Genomic DNA, 27,805 nt, shown 5'->3' with positions numbered 1-27,805 from the left:
TCCGCCCCTCCCCCCCCACCCGGTTAACTCTACTTCCCTGTAAACCAACCACCCCACCCTCCCCTACCCTCCCCCCTTCGAGCACCACTTGCAGAGGCAATAAAGTCATTGTTACTTCACATTCATGCATTCTTTATTAATTCATCACACAACTAGGGGGATAATTTCAAAGTTAGCCCGGGATGGGTGGGGGAGGAGGGAAGGAAAAGGACACACTGCAGTTTAAAACTTTAAAACTTTAACACTTATTGCTCGGGAAATCATCTGGGGTGGAGTGACTGGGTGGCCGGAGGCCCCCCCACCGTGTTCTTGGGCGTCTGGGTGAGGAGGCAACGGGACTTGGGGAGGAGGGCTGTTGGTTACACAGGGGCTGTAGCGGTGGTCTGTGCTCCTGCTGTCTTTCCTGCAGCTCAATCATACGCAGGAGCATATCAGTTTGATGCTCCAGCCGGAGCATCGACTCTTGCCTTCTGTGTGCAAGCTGACGCCACCTCTCATCTTCAGCCCGCGATTCAGCACGCCACCTCTCCTCTTGAGCCCGAGATTCAGCATGCCACCTCTCCTCTCGCTCATATTGGGCTTTTCTATAATCAGTCATTGACTGCCTCCACGCATTCTGCTGGGCTCTGTCAACGTGGGAGGCAGTCTGTAGTTCTGTAAACATTTCATCACGCGTCCTTCGCTTCCGCTTTCGAATATTCACTAGCCTCTGTGAAGGAGAAAGATTTGCAGCTGGTGGAGGAGAAGGGAGAGGTGGTTAAAAAAGATACATTTTAGAGAACAATGGGTACACTCTTTCACGTTAAATTTTGCTGTTCACATCACACAGCACATGTGCTTTCGTTACAAGGTCGCATTTTTCCTCTTATATTGAGGGCCTGCCAGTTTGGTGTGAGAGATCACTCACGCAGTACCAGGCCACAGATTTCAGCTTGCAGGCAGCCATGGTAAGACACAGTCTTTTGGCTTTTTTAACCTTCTTAACATGTGGGGATGGTTTCAAACAGTACTGCTCTCATTAACCATACCAAGCACCCGTTGGGTTGGCCATTTAAAATGGGTTTGCAATGTAAAAGGAGGGGCTGCGGTTTCAGGGTTAACGTGCAGCACAAACCCAACTAATTCCCCTCCCCCACACACCCAATTCTCTGGGATGATCACTTCACCCCTCCCCCCCACCGCGTGGCTAACAGCGGGGAATATTTCTGTTCAGCAGAGCAGGAAGGGGCCCCTCTGAATGTCCCCTTAATAAAATTGCCCCATTTCAACCAGGTGACCGTGAATGATATCACTCTCCTGAGGATAACAAAGAGCGATAAGGAATGGATGTTGTCTGCATGCCAGCAAACACCGGGACCATACGCTGCCATGCTTTGTTATGCAATGATTCCAGACTACGTGCTACTGGCCTGGCGTGGTAAAGTGTCCTACCATGGCGGAAGGGATAAGGCAGCCCTCCCCAGAAACCTTTTGCAAAGGCTTTGGGAGTACATGAAGGAGAGCTTTCTGGAGATGTCCCTGGAGGATTTCCGCTCCATCCCCATACACGTTAACAGACTTTTCCAGTAGCTGTACTGGCCGCGATTGCCAGGGCAAATTAATCATTAATCATTAAACACGCTTGCTTTTAAACCATGTGTAATATTTACAAAGGTACACTCACCAGAGGTCCCCTGTGTGCCCACAGGGTCTTGGGTGAGTTCGGGGGTTACTGGTTCCAGGTCCAGGGTGATAAACATATCCTGGCTGTTGGGGAAACCGGTTTCTCCGCTTCCTTGCTGCTGTGAGCTATTTACATTATCTTCATCCTCATCTTCCTCGTACCCCGAACCCGCTTCCCTGTGTGTTTCTCCAGTGAGGGACTCATAGCACACGGTTGGAGTAGTGGTGGCTGCACCCCCTAGAATGGCATGCAGCTCCGCGTAGAAGCAGCATGTTTGCGGCTCAGCCCCGGACCTTCCGTTTGCTTCTCTGGCTTTGTGGTAGGCTTGCCTTAGCTCCTTAATTTTCACGCGGCACTGCTGTGCGTCCCTGTTATGGCCTCTGTCTTTCATGGCCTTGGAGACCTTTTCTAATATTTTGCCATTTCGTTTACTGCTTCGGAGTTCAGCCAGCACTGATTCATCTCCCCATATGGCGAGCAGATCCCGTACCTCCCGTTCTGTCCATGATGGAGCTCTTTTGCGATCCTGGGACTCCATCACGGTTACCTGTGCTGATGAGCTCTGCGTGGTCACCTTTGCTCTCCACGCTCAGCAAACAGGAAATGAAATTCAAACATTCGCGGGGCTTTTCCTGTCTATCTGGCCAGTGCATCTGAGTTGAGAGTGCTGTCCAGAGCGGTCACAATGAAGAACTGTGGGATAGCTCCCGGAGGCCAATAACGTCGAATTCCGTCCACACTAACCCAATTCCGACCCCCTAAGGCCGATTTTATCGCTAATCCCCTCGTCGGAGGTGGAGTAAAGAAACCGGTTTAAAGGGCCCTTTAAGTCGAAAGAAAGGGCTTCGTCGTGTGAACGTGTCCAGGCTTAATTTGATTTAACGCGGCTAAAGTCGACCTAAACTCGTAGTGTAGACCAGGCCTAGGTCAACATAATTTTGTAGTATAGACATGGTCTAGGTGAAGTCCCAGATAACATATGTTGGACTAAAGTGGAAATAATGTTGCCTTGCAAACAAGCATATACTACATTAAGTGGATGCACTATGTTACTATTATAGGGAGTGGTGATCTCTCTTAACACACTATTCAGCTGATACAGATGAAATATTCAGGTTACATATTTACATTGTTTCATTAGCCACTCTAGAATAGGTATGTTGTTCTACATCTGTGTGATGTTAGTTATTCTCTTTTCTCATGAATTCAGGAATCTGAATCTCCTATCCAAGGTGCAACACAATTCAACTGTTAATTCAGTATTTTTCATAAGTCACTCTGTGAAAAAGTGTCCCTCATTGGACATCAGTGATCTCTTTTCCTTTAATTAATATGTGTAAAAACTTGTATCATTTGTATGGAAATGTGGGGGACTGGCATATCTTTTGAATTATATTTTGGGATAAAAACAGAAGCACAGATGTCAATGTGCTAATTATCCATTCTGCTTAGATTTTAAATGTGTTTCAAATTTAGGACAACATAGTGTACATCAATACGGCAAGTTGTACCTTTTAATATTATTAACATTTCTGCATGTAGAAGGAGGAAGGTGAAAAGAAAGGGGGAAAATGGGGGAGGGGGGTAGAGGGAAGGAGAATGACTCTAATCAAATCCATATTGGAATGCTCTATTGCATTTAGTGAACCAGTGCTCTTAGATAACCATTGTTCCAGTAGACCGGGAACTGACCTGAAGTCAATAGACCTGGATTCTGTTTTCAGTTTTGCCACTGAAGCCAATGGCACTTAAACCAATGTTTAAAGTTAAGCACATAGTTGGATGGTTTTCTGGATCAGGGCCTGAAGCTACATTTTCAAAAGTGGCTGCTATTTTGTGAAAACATCAGCATTAAACTTTTTCTACTTGTTTCCCTCTCTGTAAAACCTGAGATGATTATTATTTATATTACAATAGCATTTAGGAGCCTCGATCAAGGGTCAGGGCCTCATGCTAAGTGCTGTACAATTACCTTCCTTTGTAAAGTGCTTTGAAAACTGCTCTCTATTAGTATTATTTTGTTAAATCTAAGCATTTAGGAACTAATATATACAAACTGGTAAGTGAACAGAAAAACTCAGACATAGTTCTGAGAACTGTTTTGGGGGCATATGACACAAGGCCTTTCCCAATCATAATAGAACATCATTTTTCAAAATATTCAGAAATCCTCAATAGGTTTGAGATCACAGGCCATATACATAAAAATAATTCAGAGAGTATTTCGGATTGTAACATAACTTCTAAAAATGCACCTTTTGGCAAATTATGTATAATAAATGCCAAAACAACAGGAGACTCTAATGTACCTTATGTGGACTCCAAAGTCTTTTTGGTAAAGTTTTAACAGAATTGGATTGATATTCCAAATGGAGAGTCAAACTGAGCCAGCTCATCATGGATAAAATATATCTACTCAGTAAAAAGAGTGAGATGACTTAGAAGGTAGCTGACTGGATTTTTTTACAGGTCTATATGTACTATAAAACTAGATGACCTCCTGAGATGCCTTCCAACCCTGATATTCTATGATAAAAAAACGGAAGTTCTCAAGTTTGCTCACTTCCCTTTTAAAAATTCTGTAGTAGTATCCTGTAGTAAAGATCCCAAGCCCTGCAGTTTAAAATAATAATAGGAGTGCAGCATTTGGGGGATGCTGCTGGAGAAGCCTATCGTGTTTTTTCATTGTAAGGGTAACAAAGCATTTCTAATCTCTTTTAGGTGCAGAGATTGCTGGGAAGCATCTTTTTAGGCACCAGCCTCTTCAGCTCCTCCTCAAATGAAGTGAAGCGGCTGCTGGTGTGGAGTGTTTAGCAGCTGACCCTGCTGCGCTTGGAAGTGGATCTGCTCCAGAAAGGAAAGCGAGATGATGCCCTCCCACCAGCGTTGGCACTTCATCTCACAGCCTCCTCTGCCGCTGCCTGCCCTTCCGCTGCTTCTTTCCGGGGCCCGGCCCAGCCAGCAGCAGAGAGCAAACCCCGCCATGGCGAATCTCCCAGCAGCCCCGATCACACGGCAAATCGCTAGCCGAGATCAAGCGCGTCTCAGCGACCAGGAGCCGGGTGAGCTGCGAGACGCCGCCCGGCGCCTGCTGGTGGACGGAGACGGGCAGAGGATCCCGTTCGGGGGCCTGTTCCGGGAGCACAGAGCCATCGTGGTGTTCGTGCGGGTGAGGGGGGAGCCGCTTTTTGTGTCGTCCCACCCGCTTGTGCAAGCGGCTCTTGCGTAGCGGGACACCGCTGTTTAATAACTTGCTCACTCACGCGAAAGGGTCCTTAAAATGGGCCGGGACGGGTGGCGAGACAAGCGAACACATTGCGCAACAAGCACCCTGTTTGCACGGGTCCCCCCGAGCTGTTTGTGAAAGAGACACGCGCTTTTCACTCCACGATGAGGGAGGGGGAGAGAACTTTGATTTCAAGTGCTTGTTGAAATAAGACCGATTCCCCAGCTGAGAAGCACTGGCCCTCTCTGATTGTCCTAGTGACCCCAATGCCTATTAGCGAGAGCCCACACCAAGATCCCAGCGCCCTCAAACTTTGATAAAACTTGGATCCCCATCCGAATTTGGCAGCTGGGTCTCTTTAATAAGCGCTACTCCTTTCTACCTCCAGTTTCTAAGCACTCACCCTCCCAACCGAGGTCTCTGGGTTCTGTCTGAAGTCCCTTGTTGCTTCATTGCCACGCGATTTTGTTGGTTTCTGATATCTCCTCCTGGCTATGTTACCTTTTCAGCATTTCTTATGTTACACCTGCAAAGAATATGTAGAAGATCTGGCAAAAATTCCCAAGAATTTGTTACAAGTAAGTCAGATGCCCTTAACCTGTCTGTGTTCGCGTGTGTTTGGGGAGACAGGAGTAGTAGGGTTCACCCGCATCTGTAATTCCTTACATGACGTTTGATGACCGGAAGCCCATGGGGAAGCGAGTAGCGTCTTCACACATTGCTGCAACAATTGCTCTGTTATACCTGCCCATGAGAATTTAGAAGGAATTTGTTGTTGTACCATACAGCATTACATCTTGTTGTTTGGGGTTTTTCTGCTTTCCTAAAGAACTAAGTACCCAGTTCCTGTTGGTGAGTAGGGCATACGACGGCGATTCGCCTGCTAAATTAAAAAGCTCAGTCTGCCTCTTTCTATTCTGCTGATTGAAGCTATGTCACATTTTGCTCCCAGCATCAGCATATGGCTGGTGAGAAAGGCTGAGATCCTCAGGGACAACGAACTCCAGATGGAGCAGGACCTTGAGGACTTTTAAAGTGAGAGGGGGTGCACTTTCCCTTTGGACATAAGCAGGTTTTTGCTAAAGCGCTGAATTAATCATATTTAATAGGAATTTTTAAAAAAACTAGCTGCTCAGATAAAAATAACAGAATTATATTCTTCTATATTTTCAGGAATAATTACGTCATCATCTATGGGATGACTTGTTTTGTCAACCAGCTCAGTTATTCAAATTGTTTATGGAAGGAGTACAGTGGTAGAGGATATTAATAACCCTTAGTTCCATGAATGATTTGTTTGAATGCATTGCTGAGTGAAAGGAGTCTAAATTAATTAACACTATGGGCCAAGGTTTTAGACACAATTCCTGATGTTACACCTCCAAAAAATGTACCTAACAGTGAATGTGAATGTATTTTGCATACAGAAATGTGTATTTGTGCATGCAAATCAGTTAGACATTCTAATATGCAAATAATACAGGTGCAAATACAATTTTTCAGATGCAGACACGTGAGTGTGAAGTTTTGCAAGTAAAAAATTGTAAGCAGTTTTGAAGCCAGATGAAAATTTAATCCTATAGATGCAACAGAAAATAAAACAGATATTCATCTGTAGGTTAAAAAAAAGCTGCCTACCAACATTACTTTTTAAAAAATTAATGGAAATGTAGCCCTGTTAATTAATATAGGTTTTTGATATTGAGAAACAGTCAAATTTTACATGTAGAATAACTAATACCTTTTGTATCCTGTGCCCCCAGATCATTAAGCTAAAATACAGATATTTCTATTATTGTTTTGCTGATATGCATAAAAAAATTCACTCCTTATTAATAGTTTTTATATCTATATTCTGTATTTTTTTTCTAGGATGCAAAAGTGAGACTGATAGTTATTGGACAGTCATCTCACCATCACATTAAGGTAAATAAAATACTCAGTGAGGTAAATGATATATTGTATTATGCTTGTAACAAGTTCATCTAGTTAGTTAGGGGTTGGATTTCCGAGTCAGTGATTTTAATTGACTTCAAGTGGAGCTGTCGTTGCTCACCTTAAAAACAGGCCCTTATTACTTTTTATGAAGCAATTCTAATTGTAGTATAGTGGGGGAAATCTTACGTTCAAATCCTGCAAATTTTGTTCAGGCAAAACTCCCACTGATTTCAGTGGAAGTTTTGTTTGAGTCAGAACTTCACGATTTGGCCCTTAGTGTTGGTTGGGCTTAATATTAAGAATTCAGAGGGTTTCAAAATCAGTATTTTTCATATTTTTTTACTAAACATTCAAATTTAATATAATTATTTTATGTATGTATGTATCTTGTAGCCGTTTTGTAGTTTGACAGGGTATCCCCATGAAATCTATGTCGATCCAGAGAGAGAGATTTATAAAATACTTGGCATGAAAAAAGGTGAAGCAGCCACAACATCAGGTAGGAACCATGTTCTTCCCTTGATTTCTTTCACAGAAAACTTCATTTAAAATGCTCTGTCGGCATAACAATAATAGATTAATGTACATGCTAGTGTGCTACTCTACAACAACAATGCTGACTGTTTTACTGCATTATTCTAAAGGAGCTTTCCGGTCATTGGGAGAGGCTCACTATGGACTTGATCCTGCTCTCATTGAGTTCAGTGGTGCAGGATGAAGCCCTCGTTTAAGATCTGATTAATCTAGTGCATTACGTTTAAAATGCCAGGAGTTTACATAAAAGCAGAGAAGGCTGGAAGCCTGCAGGAAACATGAGGTCCAACATCAATAGAGCAGTCTATAGATCAGGAACTGGCAACCTTTGGCACATGGCCTGTCAAGGAAATCCGCTGGCAGGCCGGAACGGTTTGTTTACTGCAGCGTCCGCAGGTTCGGCTGATCGCAGCTCCCGCTGGCCACGGTTGGCCATTCCAGGCCAATGGGGGCTGCAGGAAGTGGCATGGGCCGAGGGATGTGCTGGCCGCCACTTCCTGCAGTCCCTATTGGCCTGGAACGGCCAACCGTGGCCAGTGGGAGCTGCAATCGGCTGAACCTGCAGACGCTGCAGGTAAACAAACCGGCCCGGCCCGCCAGCGGATTTCCCTGACAGGCCGATCCCTGCTATAGATTATTAGTTTTAAGACAGAAGAGAAATGAGCCTGTTAAATCCATTGATATGTCTATTCTTAGTAATATATCCAATAATGGGGAAATACAGACTCTAATTGCCTGATTTTGATCTCACCCTATTTTTGCATGGGTGTAACTTCATTGACTTTGGTGGTTACATCTGATTTACATAGGTGCAAATGAGATCCGAATCAGGACCTTATTATAATAGAGTTGACTTCCTTTATACAGTAGACTAGTCTCTGACTGCCAGACGCTGGGACTGGATGATAGGGGATGGATCGCTTGATAATTGCCCTGTTCTTTTCATTCCCTTTGAAGCATCTGGCATTAGCCACTACCAGAAGACAGTATACTGGGCTAGATGGACCACTGGTCTGACCCAGTATGGCCATCTTCTGATCTTTTTGTGTGTGTCTGTTTTAACAGCTGTAAAGTAATGTATATGTCTACGTAATAATATTTTGTTATCTAGATTTCTGTTATGACACTGATGAAATTATCTAGTAATATTTTAATCTATTTTAGATCAAATGTATTTTGTTGTAAGATATCCTCTAATGTTTTAGTGCAGAGCCCACATGTGAAATCAAACTTGCTGTCAGGAAGTATCAGAAGTATGTGGAGAGCAATGACTGGCCCTACTTTTGATTTTCAGGGAGATCCAGCTCAGCAGGGGGGGACTTTGATTTTAGGCCCAGGTAAGCATATTTGTTTTATTTTAAAATAATCTTCCCCTCCCCCAGCTGTTTCTTATTACACTTCTGAGAGTCCTCTTCTTCCCTGGTAGAGCCCTGAGGATTCCCAAAGAGAAATATAGTCTGTGCTTGTTTATGGTTCTGCTATGTAAACAAAGTCTGTAAGTGTCATTGCATAGTTCCCCCTCCTACAGAGACCTGAACTGTTCCTGTTGAAGCCAGTGAGAGTTTTGCCTTTGACTTCAGTAGGAAAAGGATTGGGACTAAGTTTTTCTTGTTGACATCTTGGCATCAGTCTATACTCTGCCATTACATTGGATTCTAGGTATTTTATTTGATGTGTTTTTAAGAAAGCAACAAAACATGAATGGTGGTTATCATGATAAAATCATTCTCTTGAGGTACTAGGAAGCAGAAAAGTACAGGTCTAATTCGACCACTTACCTTGTCATGCCTTGTTGCTGTAATATTTTTTTTTAATGATAAAAATATACATGCTGTGATTAAAAAACAGAATGTTATGTAAATTCATGTAGTTAGTGCACAGTTTTAGACAAATTGCTGGAAAATCAGGATGCTTCCTTAATCCAATTAGCTGTTATAATAAAGCAGTATTTTATTCAACTATTACCATTTTTATTCTCATTCTGTTCCAGGTAGCAAAGTCCACTTTGTGCACCTTGATAAAAATAGGTTGGATCATGCTCCCATTAGCACAGTTTTGCAGCTTGCAGGAGTTAAAACGGTAAATTTCACAAACAAACATCAAATTATTGACATTTGACTTGCCAGAAAAAACAGATTACAAATTAAACTTGATACAAGAAGACAAAAAATACTCCAGAGAATTGCCATGGATGTCATGTTTTATGTTCTTACATAACAGCTGATAATACATACTGGATCTCAAAGCACAAAGTAAATTGCATTGTGCTGAAGATGCAGATGAATTCACACTTGCAACATATAGAAGAAAGCAATAATTAAGATATAACCTGCCTTTCCACAAAATAATTCCTATTTGCTCTTTTCTGTCTCAAAAAATTCTTGCTAATACAATTTAAAAATCTTGATTCAATATGAAGCATTAAGCTACTTGAAAACAAAACTCTAATATATCACTTTGTTCAAAAGGAAAAGCTTGGAGTTTTTGCCATTCAGTAGGTCATATATTTTTTTCACTGGTGGCTTGAAACTTTCGCATTATGTGAATTTCATGAAATAAACTATCAAAAAAGCAAGTGTGAACAACAGGAAGCTGACACAAGATTATGCCTATTCCTGTATCTGGCTTTAAAGAGGCACACCAAAACATGTTTCTATAGTTCTAAATAAATGTTTGAATTACAAGATCCATTGTTTGCAATTATTTTTTTTCCTGGTTTGCCACATCTAAATGGTAGCTTTTTAAAAACAAGGCAGTGATGAGTTTTAAATGTATTCCCAATCAGATTTTCAGTTTTAAAATAGGTTAAATTTAGGGTCTAAATTGAATAATAGTATTCCGTTTAACAGGGCAAAATCTCCATTAGTACGTGCAGCAGGAGGTCCTTGCAAAAATATTGCTGGTTATTTTAATCAAAGCAGCAGAGGTAGTAGCACAATAGCATTTATCAGATGGATGTTTAGAATCTTCCTACAATGTCTGCTTATTTTCAGAATCCATTGCTTTCATTCGTATAGATCATGTCCTGTTTCATCTATGAACCATGTTTTACCTATTTAAAAATGAAACTGCAAATTATTTATGGATGAGCATGTGCTCATTCTCCCCTGCAATTTCTGAACCTTGTTCTCTGCTGTAAATTGCTCCTGTTCGTGCATATCTTACATGTCACATGCAAAATCTCTCTGTAGATTTAAGCCTCCAAAACAAAATGCAGTTGTACAAAGCATGGCCTGCTCCTGCATCCATTAAGGTTGTTGTCAGTCCCAGAATAAACTCTTCAGAGTTCTGTCCATTAAAATATGTTTGAAATTAAACAAAATGTTCAGTGACTGAAAATGCAAAGCTTACATTAAAAAAAATAATGATTAATGAGCAACCCAATAGCCACAATAGGATTTCATCTCCTAGGATGTGAGGGTTTTTGTTTGCTTGTTTTCAATTACCATTGTTTATAGTAACTAGTTCAAATGTTTAAAGAGATACTGTCAATTTGAAAATCTTGTCCTTGAATCACTCTTCTAGCCAAGCTGAACTTGCTACAGGAGAAGCAAGGGTGATTATGCACTAAATTTGAGCTCCTTTGATCCTAGAGCTATCCAGGGGCCTATCTGGCACTCAGTGTAAAATGTCCCCACAGTCTCAGGAGCCATCCTGGCAACAAGGGGATCACCAGGCTGGAACTCAAACTCCCTTGTCCTTGGCAATGTTTCCTACACCCAGCCGGGAGAGGGTGTTTCTTTCGTTCTGTGCCACCCAGGGATTCTACTACTGGGTTTCCAGATGCTTCACAGTCCCAGAACATCTAAAAGCAGCTGTTGCAGACGCAGGAATTAGATCCCATATTTGCTAATCAAACACACTTCTGCCTATCTTTGCCTGATACTTTAGATTATTAAAAGAGAAGGAATGTTAAATATCCAGTTTCCTTGTCACCATTTATGTCCTCTATTTTCTTTTGGCATCATCAATGAAACTGAATGTAGTTTCACTTTTCTTTATATTTATTTTCACTTTCTGTTTCTTAGAACTGTAATGTTTTGGTTTGCAAACAATGAAGGGAAATTTTGAGGGGGTTCTTGTAACAGGTGCTTTCAATAATTCTTTAAAAAAGAATTCTGAAAACATTTCTATTGGTCTTAAGTTTCACTATTTTTACAAAAGTTTAAAATTGAACTACAACTAAGTGGACAGTGTCCCTTTAAAGTGGGTTTACTGTTTGTAAAATATGCTAGTTTGATAGCACTGGAGATTGAACTTAATCCTTACAATTATGGTACAGCCGGCTATAACAATGTCGAATTCCCCACATTATCTCATCGGTGTCCTTTAATCCTGATTTGGAAGGATCATCATTAAGTCAGTCTCCGTGTCCGTTCAGTCCTTTGCCTCTCTACTGAAACTACACCAAAGTAATCAGCGAGGGCCAAGTTCAGTGGTTGTTAAGTAGACACTAGTTTACTAGAAACTGAACTGCAACTACCAAACTGGTTTCAACTAAAAAGAATATACTACCAAACAGCCATCAAATAAATTTTTGTCACTATTGAAATAGACCAGATTCCAAAGAGTGACTGAGGGTTGACTGGCTTAACATCCCATTATTAATGTCCCGAGCAATCCAGTTCACCAAGAACCAACCATTTTTTATTAATTTCAGTGCAGTGGCACAAATTCAATTTCTGTAAGAAATCAAATGCCATTAACAGCGTTTGTTTGGCCTTCAGAATAAAGAACCATAGGTTTAACAGCAGTATTAAAGTTCAGCATGCTAGTAATCATTATTATGGTGTCATAGGGTACGTCTATACTTACCTCCGGGTCTGGCGGTAAGCAATCAATCTTCTGGGATCGATTTATCGCGTCTTGTCTAGACGCGATAAATCAATCCCGGATCGATCCCGGAAGTGCTCGCCGTCGACACCGGTACTCCTGCTCTGCGAGAGGAGTACGCGGAGTCGACGGGGGAGCCTGCCTGCCGCGTCTGGACCCATGGTAAGTTCGAACTAAGGTACTTCGACTTCAGCTACGTTATTAACGTAGCTGAAGTTGTGTATCTTAGTTTGAAGTGGGGGGTTAGTGTGGACCAGGCCATAGACATCTTTGTCTATGAGGGGGACATCTTAAAAGAGGCCTTAATCAAGCATCTAATAAATTTTGTGCCTGAAGTCAAATGCAGAGGAACATGACAGCATTTACACATCTAATTACATGAATCATGAGTGCAATCAATTAGAAACCTATATTCTATATGCACTGTTGTTGTAGCTATGTTGGTCCCAGGATATTAGACAGACAAGGTGGGTGAAGTAATACAGTAACTCTTCCCTTAACATTGTAGTTATGTTCCTGAAAAATGAGACTTTAAGCAAAACAATGTTAAGTGAATCCAATTTCCCCATAAGAATTAATGTAAATGGGGGGGGTTAGGTTCCAGGGAAATTTTTTTCACAAGACAAAAGACTATATATAGAGAGAGAGAGAGAGAGAGAGAGAGAGAGTGAGTCAGGGAATGCCTTACTGCTAAATAATGAACTAGCAGTCGGCTGAGCCCTCAAGGGTTAACACGTTCTTAATGTAGCCTCACACTCTACAAGGCAGCACGAATGGAGGGAGGGGGGACAGTATGGCAGACAGAGTCAGAGAGACACACAGTGTGTGAGAGAAAGAGATAGACATTGCCCCTTTAAGTACGCTGACCCCACTCTAAGTACACTGCCTTTTTAAATAGATCAGCAAGTTGAGACAGCAGCTCCTGCCAGCAAGCTCCCTCCGTCCTGACCCCTGTCATGTCTCCCCCCTGCTCTATGGAGATGGGGGTAAGTGGGGTGCAGGAGAGGGGGGAGGGGGACACCCTGACGTTAGCCCCCTTCTGCCCCCCCCCCCCACCAGGGCCGGCTCCAGGCACCAGGCACCCAAGCTGGTGCTTGGGGCGGCACCTGGAGGGGGGCGGCGGCGCGGCGCTCTGGCCGCCGGGGAGGGGGGGAGAGCCGAGCCCCCGCCGGGGCTCGCCCCCCTCCTCCCAGGGCTCCGGCCGCCCTCCCCCCTGGCGCCCTCCCCCGGCTGCGGGGGGGGGCGGCCGGAGGCTTTTTCGCCTGGGGCGGCGAAAAAGCCAGAGCCGGCCCTGCCCCCCACACACAGCAAGCAGGAGGCTCCGGAGAGCAGCTCCAAGGCAGAGGGCAGGAGCAGCAAGTGGCAGTGGGGGGAGGGACAGCTGAACTGCCAGCGATTGATAGCCTGCTGAGCGGCTGCTGCACAGGGAACTTAGGGGAGTGGGGAGCTGATACGGGGGCTGGCAGTCCACCCTGGATCCAAGTCCCCACCAGCTAGCTCCAACAGGCTGCTCTTCCTGCAAGCAGTGGACAAAGCAGGCGGCTGCCAAACAACATTATAAGGGAGCATTGCACAATTTTAAATGAGCATGTTCCCTAATTGATCAGCAACGTAACAACCAAACAACGTTAACCAGGATGACTTTAAGTGAGGAATTACTGTATCTCTTATTGAACCAAATTCTGTTTATTATTTTCTCAGGGGAAAGCGCAAATGCAGTCTCCCACTACTACAAGTTATGCAGTTGAGTTTCCTGCAATTGGGGGAATCTCAGGGGTCAGCACACCTGGACTGCAATGAATGAGCCTCACCTTGGGAAAACCACCTCATGATCATAGTATCTTCTGTCGATCAGAGAGACAAACTTTTGAGCTACACAGAGTCTGGGAAAGGTACGAAGAGTGTCACAGCTAAATACAAGATTGAACAGATAGTCTAGGATAAATAGTGCATATTTCAGTGCACCATTTAAGGCAAAGTGGCCCTTTAATACCCCTGTTAACAACCCCCCAACCTCTCCAAGCTCATTATCAGAAGCAAGCCCCCAACGGACCAGGACACAACAACTCAAAGCAACACCAGACCCTGCCAGAACAACAGATGCAAAGCCTGCAAATATTTTTCCACTGCTACTATGATCAACATCCCCCACAACACACCTTTCAAGATCCACAGGTCCTACATGTGCCTATCACAACTATGATGGTGTACCTCATCCAGTGCACTAAATGTCCCAATAACAACTATGTGGGTGAAACCAGATAATCAGTACACTCTCGAATGAACTCACACAGGAAAATAATAAAAGACAAAGCACCATGTCACCTGTGGGTGAACACTTTTAACAGTGCAATCGCTCTATATCTGACCTCTCAGTCCTCATCCTCACAGGAAATCTGCACAATACTTTCAAAGGATGAGCCTGAGAGTTTAAATTCATAACTTTGCTAGATACTAAAAATCATGGCTTAATAAAGACACTGGATTTATGGCTTATTACAACACTCTGTAACCCACTAACCCCCTTTTTGTCAAAAGAATATAAGAACGGCCATACTGGGTCAGACCAATGGTCCATCTAGCCCAGTATCCAGTCTTCCAACAGTGGCCAATGCCAGATGCTTCAATGGGAATTAACAGAACAGGGCAATTATCAAGTGATCCATCCCCTGTGGTCCAGTCCCAACAGATCTGTGACTACATGGGTGTTATCAGGCCATTTCACCTTGAATGGTATGTTAGCTCTATCTTGTGTTTAGCTGTGATGCTCTGCCTACACCTACAAGCTTACAGCTGCACAGCCGTACCACTATAAGAGTGCTCATGTAGCCGCATTAGGCTGATGGGAGAGAGCTCTCCATCGACATAATAAAACCAGCTCAATGAGTGGCAGTGGCTATATCAGCAGGAGAGCGTCTCCTGCCCACGTAGCACTGTGCACATGAATGTTTATGCTGGCAAAATTTATGTCACACCCCTGAGCAGCAAAAGTTTTGCCAATGTAAGTGCTAATGTAGACATGGCCTTAGTCCTTTCCCAGACCTGCAGAAGAGCTCTGTGCAGCATGAAAGCTTGTCTCTCTCAAGAACAGAAATTGGTCCCATAAATTACCTCAACCCACCAGGTCTAAATTCTTCATTTGTGCTTAAAGAACATTCTTTCATATAAGTGCAGAAAGCTTAATGAGACTGCCTTTGAATAAGGTTGTCAACTCCCTGGTTTTTAAATGGGTTACCTGGTCTCCCAGTCTCCATCCCATTTCCCCAAATTATAAACTTCCTCCACTAGACACCACCTTCCAATTCTCCCAACATTACAGGAGTGCTACCACACTTCCCTCACATTGCTAGTCTGCTTCTGCTGTGCCTCTGTGTCTTTTGATTGATATCCTGCTTGCTTGGAGGAATCCAAGAGTGATGGTATGAGAATGAAGGAGAGAGATTGCAGACGGAGGACAGAGGAGTAATGAAAACAGGCAAATGATGTGAGAAGTTGGAACTGACATGAGGAGCCAGAGAGCTACCAGATGAGAACTAGAGACCAAAGAGAGAAAACAACCATCAGAAAGAGAAGGAAGTCTGTACAGCTTAGGATAAAGTTGTGAGTTGTTGGGACGTGCAATGATGGGGCTAAAATTTAGTTTGAAAAGGTGACAATTTTACTTTTGGAACCCATAATCCTTGCTCTTAAACCAGCTAGTTTCACCCTTACAGAGGGATGCAAAGTACTTCTACCTCCTGCTGGCCTGGAGGGTAAGGAACTTGAGTCAGAAATCAAACCCTTACATGGTAGAGTACAGCATAACCATAGAGTCAGCATGCTGCCTTGTGAAAAAAAGACTTATTAATTCAAACCTTTGATATTTAAAAACTCTAAACTAGTACAGAAATTCTAAAATAGTATGAAAAAAAGACAATAAGAGTAGGACTGAAAGAACTAATTAAAGCTTCAATTCTACATTTTGTGTGTGTGTGAGTGACCAACTGCATCCACACAGAGTCTCATTGACTTCATTGGAGCTCTGTGCAGGCATAGCAATCTGCCCATGCTGTTACCCTAAAATTTTAGATGCCGATGATGTTAGCCTACAATGGCACTTTTCATTTAACCAAAGGGTAGCAATACTGTGGCCTGCCCTAAAGGAAATGCCAGGGTGTTACCAAGGGGCTTGTGTCCGACCTGCAGAGGGCGCCTCAGAGCAAGCTAGTCTTGCTAACCCCTGAAAGGACACAGATACAGCCTTCCGCTCAAGGATGAACACACAAGCAGTAATTCTTCAAAAACAAAAGAATTATTTATTTATTTATTTATTTATTTAAAGGAAATAAGTGGTTACAATGTATTTAATGAAGCAAGACAGATTATATAGAACATAGTAAAAATGCAATAAAATTACATTTAAAACATCTTATAATTAAAGCAGCACAGGGAAATAAAGACACAGACTGCTTACAATATTTGACACCCCACACAAAGAATACAGTAGCTTCAATGTAACATGCACATAGATATTCCCATATACACAAGGGCTTTTAGTGATACAGTTTAACTCCATACTTAATACAATGTGGTATACACAACCTCTATATACCCATAAGAAAAACCATTACAGTATTCACAAAATAAAAATAAAACATTTACTTAACATTAACATTGACTCTTAACATTAAACAGTCTGTAAATGCTGGCCAATTGGCTACAAGGTGGGTAGGGGAGATCTCACTCAAGACGCAGGCATCCAGCTTTATTTACAGACACAGCCATACACTCTTAAATTATAGATATAAAGAAGATCAGACTTACACTTCTTATTCAAAAGTTTCCCTCTGACTCATCTAATTGGTCCTTCTGCTCTGTCTGATTTCCTGAACTATGGGCTCCACAGCTGCGCTGTCGCTCTGTCAGGCCACAGATGCAGTGGCGGTTGCTGCTCTTCTGTTGCTGCTGGCAAGGTAGCTGCTAGCAGGCAGTTGTTCATTGCCACGGCAACCTTAGAATTCTGCTGCTGCTTTGTCAAGTAGCTGCTTTTCAGGATGTTCAGTTCTTCTTTTCAGGCAACTTCCATTCTTAAGCAAAGCCTCAAACCCACTTCTTTTCAACCTGTTAGTTGAAAGCATGCTACACCTAATCCACTACAGACTTGCTGTCAGCCTTATATACTGGTTGCTCTCTCAAGGTCAGCTCCTCTCAGCCAATCAGCTGCTAGCTTTTTCCAGCTCCTCCGCATGACGTCATACCTATTCTTGGGTAGGAAAGCTCCTCCCTCTGAAGCCATCTTGGATTCTAGATGTTTTTAAGCTCCTCCCTCTGACGGCATCTTGGATTCTAGATGTTTTTAAGCACCTCCCTCTGACGCCATCTTGTTTGCTAGAACTTTCCACTACCTAAATTTAAACTATTATCCTTGTCTCTGCCATTTTGGCCAGCCATGTTGTATTTTCTAAATTTAAACTATCAATTTCTACTTAATTAGAGCGTTAATCTTAAAACTAATTATTGTTTTATGCAAACCAAAGTGTCCTAATACTATCACCACCTTAATTGTATCAATTGGGAGAAGTGAGTTTTACGGCATTTTCAACCCCCTTCCGAGGCTTTTCTGTAAGCCTCTATTAAGAAGTTGCAAGGTATTTCAGAACACTCAAAGTTAAATTCTCTCATTATAGCGACCAATGAATGGCAAGACTGGGGCCCATGTTAGTAATGTGAAATGTACAAAATCTGATCATAAGTTTATGTCTTGTACTAGTTCAACATTAATTTAAAAAACTCAGACAGTGAATAGTGAAAAAAACAGCAGGAGACAGTCACCTCATACCCAGCAGATGGCAGAATACACTCAGAAAAAGGTTCCATAGTCCATCAGATGGGAGGGGGGAAAAGGCTCTGCTTTTCAAAAACTGCACTTAAATTGTCTAACCATATGTCACAGGGTGGCTAGCCCCTGTGATTAAAGCAGTCCATTGCCCCTGTGCCAGAGGAGATGCTCCTAGTTGAGCCAATTAAGGGGGTGGGACAACACCTGTGCTATAAAGAGACTAACGATGGCTCAGTGAGGACAGAACTCAAAGGGGGAAGGATTGCATTGAAGTTGTAGGGAGAGAGGGTCTCCTCTAGTGGTTCCTAAAGGTGGGAGTTGGGGCTAGGTAAGAAGATCCAGATGTTAAGTTTTGTTTTTCCTTTGGGAAAAGGCAAAGAAGGCACCCAGGCCCTGCGTTCTCTGCAGAGGCTCAAACAGTAGGAAGGGACAGCACCTCAGGGAGGAGGGGTTGTGCCCATCTTAAGGCTGGATGGAGCCCAGTTTAAGGATGGGTGGAAGATTTTGGTTTTGTGTTTGCTTTTCTGGAACTTTTTGTTAATAAAAATCAGACCCCAAGATGGGATGTGATCGGATTACAAAGACAGGGTGGAGTTGGTTTCAGGAGCCCTGAAGAAGAGAAAAACAGAGGCAGGGCACTGCGGAGACACCTCTGGCCACCACGGAGTGCTTATTTGGCAGCTACTGTGTTACACTGCACTTCTGTTTTATTTTTTTAGCCATTTTAAATGACAGATTTATTTCAAAGTACCACAGAGGACAAGAAGCATGCATGGAAAAATAACTATTTTCAACTATGTTGAGTCTTCGTTTTCAAAATTTAAATTTTAAAACCACAATTTTTAAACATTATTTGTTGAAAATAGAGATATATTTGAAAGTCTCTCTTTTTAGAAAGAGGGTCACTTAATGATGAGGTAGTAGGCAGAAGATAGCTGCAACTCCCGATCAACAAAGTGTGGCCTTTACTCTCAGCTGCATGCTGCAAGAATCACAGAGGAAGCTTTCTTCACTTTGGGCCCAATTCTAAAAGATCCTGAGTATCCTCAACCCTCGCCAAGCTCACTTCTGAAGCCCTTGCTTACACTGAGTAGTACCTTACGCTGAAGGTAGGCTCATTAAAACTAGTGGTATTATTCAAGGAATAAGAGCAGCAGAATAAGCCCCCCATACCTGAGTCATCCCACTGCAGTCAAATCATGTGTGTAAGTGTTTGTAGGATCAGGCCCATAAATCAGGATCTGACTATGGCTTTGCTAGCAATTTTAAATGAGCTCATATACCTGCCAGTTCAACCCTCCCATGATATTACCATAATCTTTTAAGGTAGACATGCTATTACACATAATGGACCAAACTCATCAGGGACTGCAGTTAGACTGGAAGACCTAGTATTGTTTTTATAAAAGATCTGATAGTGAACTCCTTCTACCAGTTGTTATAAGAATTATTGCCTGAAGGGAATTAGAAAATATACAATGTATATAATATAGTGAGTGTCCCTGCCTAAACCCACAGCAGCAAGGCATGGAGAGCAAACAGAAAATGCTGTTGAAGACAAGGGAAGATAATAAGCAAACATTCCCTGGAAAACTGCTATTTGAGAGAGTTGTTTTATTGGTCATTGTTCTGATCTTCTGAATCAGCTGAAAGTACTACCGTAAAAATGCCTATGCTCTCTATACTACATCTTAAAATGTTAATACCATTACAGCTGAGCTGCACCTCCGTTGAATGCCTACCAAATATGCTTACATTTATTCCCAGTGTAGATAGGGCCTTAGGGACTGGAGGCAGAGTGTGTGTTGCATTTCTAGTTCACTCTCTCTGGCAGTCTGTGAGACCCTGAGTATTTTTGCTTTTAGGTAGGGTGACCAGACAGCAAATATGAAAAATCGGGACAGAGTGTGGGGGGTAATAGGTGCCCATATAAGAAAAAGCCCCGAATATGGGGACTGTCCCTATAAAATTGGGACAGCTGGTCACCCTACTTTTAGGACAGGAAGCCAAGCCTATCTTCTTGGTCAACCATCTGTTTGCCTGGACCACTGCTATGTAGGGGTTTCTTTTATGGTAGACTGGGGTCGCTGCTTGCACTGTCTATTGTGGAAAATTTAATTTTATACTTTCCAACCAGTGGAGCAATCAAGTTCTCCAAAAATTGAAGAATGTGCAAGACACTAGGCCAACACCTAAAGCATCAATATACAAGTCTCTGGAAAGCACAACTCAAAAACAACCATGCTACATTGCTTCAGATCCCTGCACAGAACTATCACACCAGCTGACTACCTCAGCATACTAAAATGTGCAAACTTTAGGCAGGCTTTATCAAATACAAAATCATTAATCATAAACTAGAGGTGGAAACAGGAAGACACAAAATAGACTTCAAACCCAGAGAGATGCAGCGCAACCAGTCTGATGGAGAGGAGACTGAGATGGAGGGACACTCTACTCTGTCCAAAATACAATAGGGTGCAAAAAAGATATTTCTTCAAAACACTAAAATGATTAAAGGTTTTTATGTAAAAGCAATGAGAGAAAACTGTCTAAACCTAGGAGAATGGAGAGAGACAGCAGACATGGCATCACGGTACGTAGCAGCCTGTCTCTTGATTGAGAATGGACACAAATGACAAACGGAGACAGGAAAATATATCACACATACACTGTGAAGCCGTATCCTGGGCAAAGTATACCTTCCTCTGACAGCTAACTGAGGAATTTGTCTCTTCCTTATGCTTTGGCAACACTTGTATTGGTTCTCATGCCAATAAAATATTATTAAATGGAATTGAATTGCTTACTTTTAATGTATGGTAATAGGTATATTACTATTAAAAATAAATCTAAAATATTCTATTCTGAAAAAGTCCATTTTATGTAGAAACAGATGTTCTTTTCATAATAGCAAGTTCCTTCCCCTACATTGCTGTGTGATAAACTGTGTGCCAGTTGGCTGGCACTCTCCGCCCCCAGAGATAGCTGAATTTCAGCGGCGTAGTATGTGTAGTCTGTGACTCTATTTGGAATTCTTTGGTATGTAAAGTGCTATATAAACATAAAACATTATCTAGGGCACTCTAAGAAGAGAGGATAAAATGGTTTTGTATGTGAGTGTGGATGTATCAGAGGTTATTATTAATTCTTTCTTTCTTTCTTTCTTTCTTTCTTTCTTTCTTTCTTTCTTTCTTTCTTTGAATTGTAGTAGCACCCCATTCATTGACCAGGACCCTAGTGTACTAGGTACCGTACAAATACAGAATGAAAAGGCAGTCTCTATTCCAAAAAGCTTACATGGGTGTGTTGTGGGTATATGAATGTGTAAAATGAAGGGCCAGACCTAGACCAAATGGTGCCCCAAGCGAGAAGCGTCTTCGTTGCCCCCCCCATTTGTTATACTTTTGAATAATTTACAGCACCTTGAGCCCAGCCCCCCTCAAGACCAGCACCCACGCGGTTGCATGGGTTGCCTGCCCCTAAATCCAGCCCTGGTAAAATGTGTGTGTGGCATGCTGGGCATGAATGGGTGTGCATATGGGGCAGTACAGAGAGACTGAATAGGTGTGGGGGGATATCTGTGTATGAAGTCACAAGTATGTGGTGCTGGAACAATCTGTATAGCGGCAGGGGTACTGAGAGCCATTGAACCAAACTGTAAACCCCATATATGATGGAAACTACTTCAAGCCAACTCCAGAACCCCTAGTTCCAGCACCTGTGAAGACATGTGAGGGATATGTGAAGTTATATTTTATATAGGGCAGGGCGTATCTGAGGTGTATGTAGGCTTGTATGGGGGTGGGAGGAATAGATGTATGGGTGTACATGGACGTTGTATATGCAATGGTGTAAGGAAAGGGTGTATTTCAGTGTGTACTGTGATGTTTATATGTATAAGCGATAGGGTGATTATATGTCCTGTTTTGGCTGGGACAGTCCCTTTTTTAAGCCCTGTCCTGGCTATCCTGACTTTTTTTGGCAAAAGTGGGCATTTGTCCGGTTTGTTCTTGCCAACTTGATCAGTTGGCAAGAGCAAACAGGACAAATGCCCACTATTGTCAAAAAGTGGGGTGCAGAGGAACGAGCAGGAGGGTGAGCGGAGATGCCAGCCCCCCCTGGGGGCTGGGAGGAGGCAGGGCTTATGCGGAGAGCAGGTAGAGCTTGAGCGAGCAGCGAAGCCAGCCCCAGCCTTTGGGAAATATGGTCACCCCAATAAAGGAGCATAAGGTGGTGCATAGTGGTCTGTGTGGGGATATACGAAGGTGAAGGAACTTTTTATTATGTGCGTACGGTGCTTGGAACAATGGCTTTGGAGCCTCTGGACAGCCCGATAACAGAAATAATATAGACCAACATGTAGGGGGTGTTTGTGTGTGCATGTATGTGTAGAAGGGCGAAGCGGCACACAGCAGGGTGTGTCGGTGCAGGAGGCAGGTGCATGGAGCCATATGGGCCATAAGGACACGGTGGATGCAGGCACGTGGGAGGGTCACACAGCATTGCCCCTAGCATACCCGTAATGAGCATTTACCACTATGACGTCACTGTACCCGACGCGAGCTGGTCGCGATGACGTCACACCCCGCCCACCCAATCAGACGCGCAGGGAGGGGGCGCGGAGCCCCCCCGCTGCGGGGAGGTGGCCGAGAAGAGTCAGCCGCTGCCGTTGCTGGCTCGGGGCCCTCCCCTCAGGCAGCCCGAGCGGCTCAGCGCGGCGGGGATGAGCCCGGCTGCCTCGCACCCCCCGTAACGGCGCCGCCATGAAGCGGAAGAACTGGGCCGGGGCCCGGCGACACTCGGCCCCGGCGCCGCCGGCCGTGAAGAAAACTCGGAGCGCGGCGGCTGCAGCCGCGGGGGTGGAAGAGGAGCCGCCCCCGTCCGGGCCGGAGAGCTGCATGGAAATCACCGGTGAGCGGGGGCGCCGGGGGCGGGAGGTACCTGCGTCCGGCTTGCCTTGCCCGTGCAGGGATCACTGACGCCGTGTGTGCGATGGGCAGCGGTAGCGTCAGTCCGGGGGCAGCAGCGGGGTCTGTGTGGAGGGATTTACGGAACTTGCTCGTCCCGCTCCACTGGAGGGAAGGCACTAGCCAGCTCTTCGCTCTCACCAGGCTTCAAAATAATGGGTCAGAGCAAAACCCTTCTCCCTGCGTCCATTTGCCTCTCGCAGCAGCCTCCGCCCCCGCCGGGCTTCGCTGTGCACGTTACAAGTTGCTGTCAAACTTTGTGGGAGCCGCCACGTCGTGTGACAACTTCCATGGGTTTTGTTTTAAACGCTAGCCCTAGAGCGGAGGGGGCTTGGCTGGTGGTTCACTGGTCTCCCTGAAAGCGCAGAGAAAATATGTAGGTCTCCCGTGGCCTGAAATGCCTCTGTAGAGTGTCTGACGTTTAAAAACCATTAGCAGAATGCGTTAAACGTGCATAGGAGTGGCCTACTCACCCTGTCTTGCAGTACTGACTTTAATTTTGGGCTTAACAAAGAGTCAGGTGTAAAATATTCAGCGTGAAATTCCTGGTTTTGCTTTTCCTGAGTCCTAAATGAAAGAAGTGCCTGCAAGAAAAGGAAACCTTCTCTTTCATCTCCTGCTTCTTGCTGCTGCTTTTCTTCTTCCCCTTCCCACCCTCCTCTCTTGTTCCTCAGGGCAGCTTCTAGTACAGGGAAACAATGCTTTGTTGGCTTTTGCCGACTCACTTAATAAATGCTTGCCTGATTGGTTGTTGTGGATACAATAACTGTTTTACACAAATTACAATTTTAGATGTTTTTACCATAGCAGAAAAAATGCAGACAAAAGCCTCTAATTTACCATTCTTATCCACATCACAGAAGTCCAGAAAGGACTACTTTTAAAGGGTGGCACTAAAAAACAGCTGTCTTGCACTATTTTACAGTACTGATGGAAAAGATTCTATGATTCTAAAAGAAGAATGGAAATATAGTTCAACCAGTCAACCCTCTTAGTCTTCTGTGTGAACATATGGTGTGGTCTGTGATATACAGGAGGTCAGACTAGAACAGTGGTTCTCAAACTTTTTGTAGTAGCAACTCCTTTCAGACAGCAAGCCTCTGAGTGCCTCCCCTTATAAATTAAAAACACTTTTTAAATATATTTAATGCTATTTTAAATGCTAAATTTATAACCAAATTGTTTAAAATAAATCTAACTTTTCTCACCACTTTTAAATTAAGACTAAAACACATTTTTTATCAAATTATTATGAGCAGAAAAGTTTTTTTTTTTTTTTTAGTTACTATTTAATACTGGGAGCGGGGCGCGAAGAAACTTTGTCAGTATCACTTTTCACAGCAGACTTAGCACCCCACTGCCACCCTTACTTCTGAGCTGCTCTGCCTTCAGAGCTGGGAGGCTGTGAAAAATGATATTAACAAACATACAAATATAATTTTCTATAGCAGACTTACTAGTGCTCTGTGTTTCCCCCTAAGGCGGTGGTGGGCAACCTGCGGCTCGCAGGCTGCATGCTGCCTGTCAGGGTAATCTGCTGGCAGGCCACGAGACAGTGTTTACATTGACCGTCCGCAGGCACGGCCGCCCACACCTCCCAGTGGCCGCGGTTCGCCGTTCCCGGCCAATGGGAGCTGCGGGAAGTGGCAGCCAGCACATCCCTGTGGCTCATGCCGCTTCCCGCAGCTCCCATTGGCCAGGAATGGCGAACTGCGGCCACTGAGAGCTGCGGGGCGGCCGTGTCTGTGGACGGTCAATGTACACACTGTCTCACGACCCGCCAGTGGATTACCCTGACAGGGCCACAGGTTGCCCACCACTGCTCTAAGGTGTGCGCCTCTGCAGCTGCACAAGAAAGCATTAAGAGCGGCGTACCTAATTAGTGGAGCGGGGCAGCCACGGGTAGGCCTGTACCCTGGAGAGGATGTGTGAGAGGAGGTGAGGTGGAGGGGAATAGAGGGTGGGTGGGGACAGTGGTGGATGGGAAGCTTGGGGCATGCAGGGCTAGGGCGAAGAGAGATGCCTCTCCCCCCAGGCCCAGGACTGCAGCGGGGAGAGATGCCTTTCTCTACTGCCGCCTCCTCACTCTTTCTGCAGTAGAACCACACCAGTTTGGTTGGGTTATACAGAAGGGTAACAGGATTTGGTGCCTTGACATGTTCAATATATCTAGATGCATAGGAAAAGATTCAGTGTTGTCCTATTCAATTACTGACAAAGCCATGATCTGATTCCCTAGCAGAAAGTATTATAATATAATCTTGCAAATTAGAAAACGGGCTTTTACAATTCACATGCTAAATGGCAGTTATCTACATAGCTCTTGTAACAGAAATGATACAAGACCCTGTATTACTTTTTAGCAAAAATTAATAGATAATATATAGATTAGTGAGAATGAATACATAGCAAGGTCAACTTCAGATGCAGCTTCAGCAACCCTTTAGTAGAAGGGTACAGAAAGCTGCTTAAGTATGACCAGCAATTTAGGTTTTTTGTTTGTATTGGTGGCGCACATCTGCACATTATCTCAATATTGGTGCTGGACATAACAAAATTCATTCCGCGCATGGATGAAAAAAAATTAGAGGGAACATTTCTAGTGTCCCATTTCCACCCTTACTTCTGGGCTGCTGCTGGTCGCAGGCGTTGACTTCAGAGCTGAGTCGCCGGAGAGTGGCAGCTGCTGGCCAGGCTCCCATCACTGCCAGCAGCAGCACAGAACTGCAGAAGTAAGCGTGGCAATGCCATACCATGCCACTCCTATGTCTGCCTAAAGTTTGACCTTTGTGCTGGGATGGGGGCTAAGGCAAATTTTAGGGTGGCTGTAGCCCTTGCAAATCCCCTTAGAGCTGCCCCGCCTGGGTGTCTAACTGTTAAATTATAATTTTTGTTTTTGCTGATCCCAGTGTTCTGATTGGTTTGCAGTTTAATGCAGCTCTTCAACTGCTGGGTTGCTCTTTTCTAGTTTAAAGGGATGTTTGAACTCCAGTTAGTTTAAATTTTTTTTAATACAGTTGGGTATTGTAGCTGCCCTTCAGTCTCCTTGCCAACTTTTCAGAATGATATGATTTATTTAAAAAACAAACACAAAACCCTTTCCTCTTCCTGTTTGAAAGACCCATGCAAATAGGAAACTGTCTATAGAAGAGAGTGAAACTGAGAATACACAAAGTAAACAAACTGGAAAAAAAAATTCTGTTATAGTGATTTGTAGGTGGTACCTGTAACAATAGCTGGTTTAAAAAAAATAGATTGAAGTGGTTTTTTTTTTTTCCCAATTAGTTGACGGTTTCCTTTAAATTAAAACAAAGCTAGAAATGACGTGTCAAGGTTCACACAATTTTATTATGGAAAAACGTGTAACATTTTGGGGACAGGGCCTGGTGGACTGAGTATATAAACTCAAACTGTGCCAGACTCCCATTTTAAAACAAACCAAACAAATGGTGTTGTAAAGGAAAGTAATCCAAAATAGTCCAATCTAAAATAAAAATATTGTTAGGTCTTGTCTGCACAAGAAAATTTACTGATACAAATACACCTCTGTAGTTACACTGGTATAACTCCCTGTGTGGACACTTGTATTCCAGAATACTAGTGTCTTTTTCCCCAGTGTTTTTTATATTGCCTCCAAAGTGACATAAACTTAATTGGAAAACGCACTTTAATTCTGGACTAATAGTGTCCACACAGGGAGTTTTAGCATAATAGTTCTGCTGGTAAATTCCCCATGTAGACAACTGTTAGCAACTAGACAACTAGCATTCCTACCATTTCACATGGCATGCACAACCCTTAGTTCATCTAACTAAAGACACAGAAGACGTAAAGCCCCAATCCTGCAAATACACACACTGGTAAATGGGACTCTGTCCAGGCTAACAAATATGCTCTAAAGCATCTATTTGCAAAATCAGTGCCAAAATACTTTGCACATTGTATGTTGCCTTCTCCTTCTCTCCTAATGCAACAGCTTTAAACAAACCTAAATATTTTAAAATCCTTGTAATCTGGGGGTGTAACAAATCATGGTGGTCTGATGTCGCATGCATGGATTACAAATTCTGTTGTGCATTATATTTGGGTGTTTAATACTACAATCTACTTTTTGTCAGTATAAGCTTCAGTAAGTATTCTTTTAAAAAAATTATTTCTCATACTCAGTTTTGCTTTTTTTCCTTAACTCTCTCCATGGCAGTCCTAACATCTTTTGAGATGTTTTACTCTGGTGGTGTAAAAAAAGGCACTGGCTGGGAAAACACTGCAGATTTTCCCATATTCCTGTGAATGCATGGTAGGTACATGCCACATTCCAGGAATAACATCAGGGATGTAGGAAAATGATTGACTAAAGAATACAATTCCTTAAAGTTTCTGTTGTGTTATATTACAGTGGATTTCAAATTTCATCATTTTTTTTCTTCAACTAATGCATGACACTCAGATAATGTGAATTTTATTTGCCAAAACTGAACAAACTCATCTCCACTTATTAGATATAATCTCCCATGTCTTTCAAAATGATAGCTATATACAATGCAAAGAAATTGTAGAGGTTTTATTTAAGATGGGAAGGCAGTTTTTGATTTCCTATCTTTGGTATGTATGTTCTGTACAGTTCTCTAACTTTACCTGAGAAATAAGATTCTAAACCATGTTGTGTTGCATTGTAACCTTCCAACAAAATTATTTAGACTTTTGGCAATAATTGCAATTTGCAAAATGACTGTAATACTTTGGAGTAGGGCTGTCGAGCAATTTCAGAAATTGTGATTAATCGTGCTGTTAAACAATAATAGAATACCATTTAAATATTTTTG

General features: G+C 43.2%; 2 protein-coding genes and 1 non-coding gene across 9 annotated transcripts in view; 2 read left to right on the top strand and 1 right to left on the bottom strand.

The window, feature by feature from the left end:
* Positions 1-4,529: 4,529 nt before the first annotated feature.
* On the top strand, positions 4,530-10,045 carry PRXL2C (peroxiredoxin like 2C). 2 transcript variants are annotated; one of them, XM_024208972.2, is made up of 6 exons: positions 4,530-4,832; positions 5,399-5,467; positions 6,762-6,815; positions 7,221-7,326; positions 8,567-8,698; positions 9,352-10,045. In XM_024208972.2, exons 1-6 carry the CDS (start codon positions 4,530-4,532, stop codon positions 9,477-9,479), a joined length of 792 nt encoding a protein of 263 aa, XP_024064740.1. In that variant the 3' UTR covers positions 9,480-10,045. The 2 variants fall into 2 exon arrangements, with proteins under 2 accessions (XP_024064740.1, XP_024064741.1); XM_024208973.2 differs by lacking the exon at positions 5,399-5,467 and having other exon boundaries at positions 4,531-4,832.
* Positions 10,046-13,892: 3,847 nt separating this feature from the next.
* On the bottom strand, positions 13,893-14,052 carry LOC112112889. The gene has a single exon (XR_002908643.1). It is a non-coding gene; the product is annotated as a U1 spliceosomal RNA (small nuclear RNA).
* Positions 14,053-22,778: 8,726 nt separating this feature from the next.
* CDC14B (cell division cycle 14B) overlaps positions 22,779-27,805 on the top strand; it is an 81,394-nt gene continuing 76,367 nt past the window's right edge. For 5 of the 6 annotated variants that reach the window (XM_024208964.3, XM_024208963.3, XM_024208958.3 and 2 more), the window contains exon 1: positions 22,779-22,926. In XM_024208964.3, coding sequence (XP_024064732.1) covers positions 22,779-22,926 — 148 coding nt within the window. The remainder of the gene's footprint in view (positions 22,927-27,805) is intronic. The other variant, XM_026652363.1, reaches the window with a different exon arrangement.

The sequence above is a fragment of the Terrapene carolina genome, unplaced genomic scaffold (assembly GCF_002925995.2).
Source record: "Terrapene carolina triunguis isolate 2854851 unplaced genomic scaffold, T_m_triunguis-2.0 Scaffold113, whole genome shotgun sequence".
Taxonomy (NCBI): Eukaryota; Metazoa; Chordata; order Testudines; family Emydidae; genus Terrapene; species Terrapene triunguis.
Note: the sequence above shows the minus strand (reverse complement) of the source record. Positions and strands in the feature narration are given on the sequence as shown.

Bases quoted from the DNA above. Each gene is read 5' to 3' on its own strand.
- PRXL2C (XM_024208972.2), top strand. From the start codon at position 4,530: ATGATGCCCTCCCACCAGCGTTGGCACTTCATCTCACAGCCTCCTCTG. The intron at 5,468-6,761 runs GTAAGTCAGATG...TTTTTTTTCTAG, and splicing joins TTCCCAAGAATTTGTTACAA to GATGCAAAAGTGAGACTGAT. The intron at 7,327-8,566 runs GTAGGAACCATG...CTAATGTTTTAG, and splicing joins TGAAGCAGCCACAACATCAG to TGCAGAGCCCACATGTGAAA.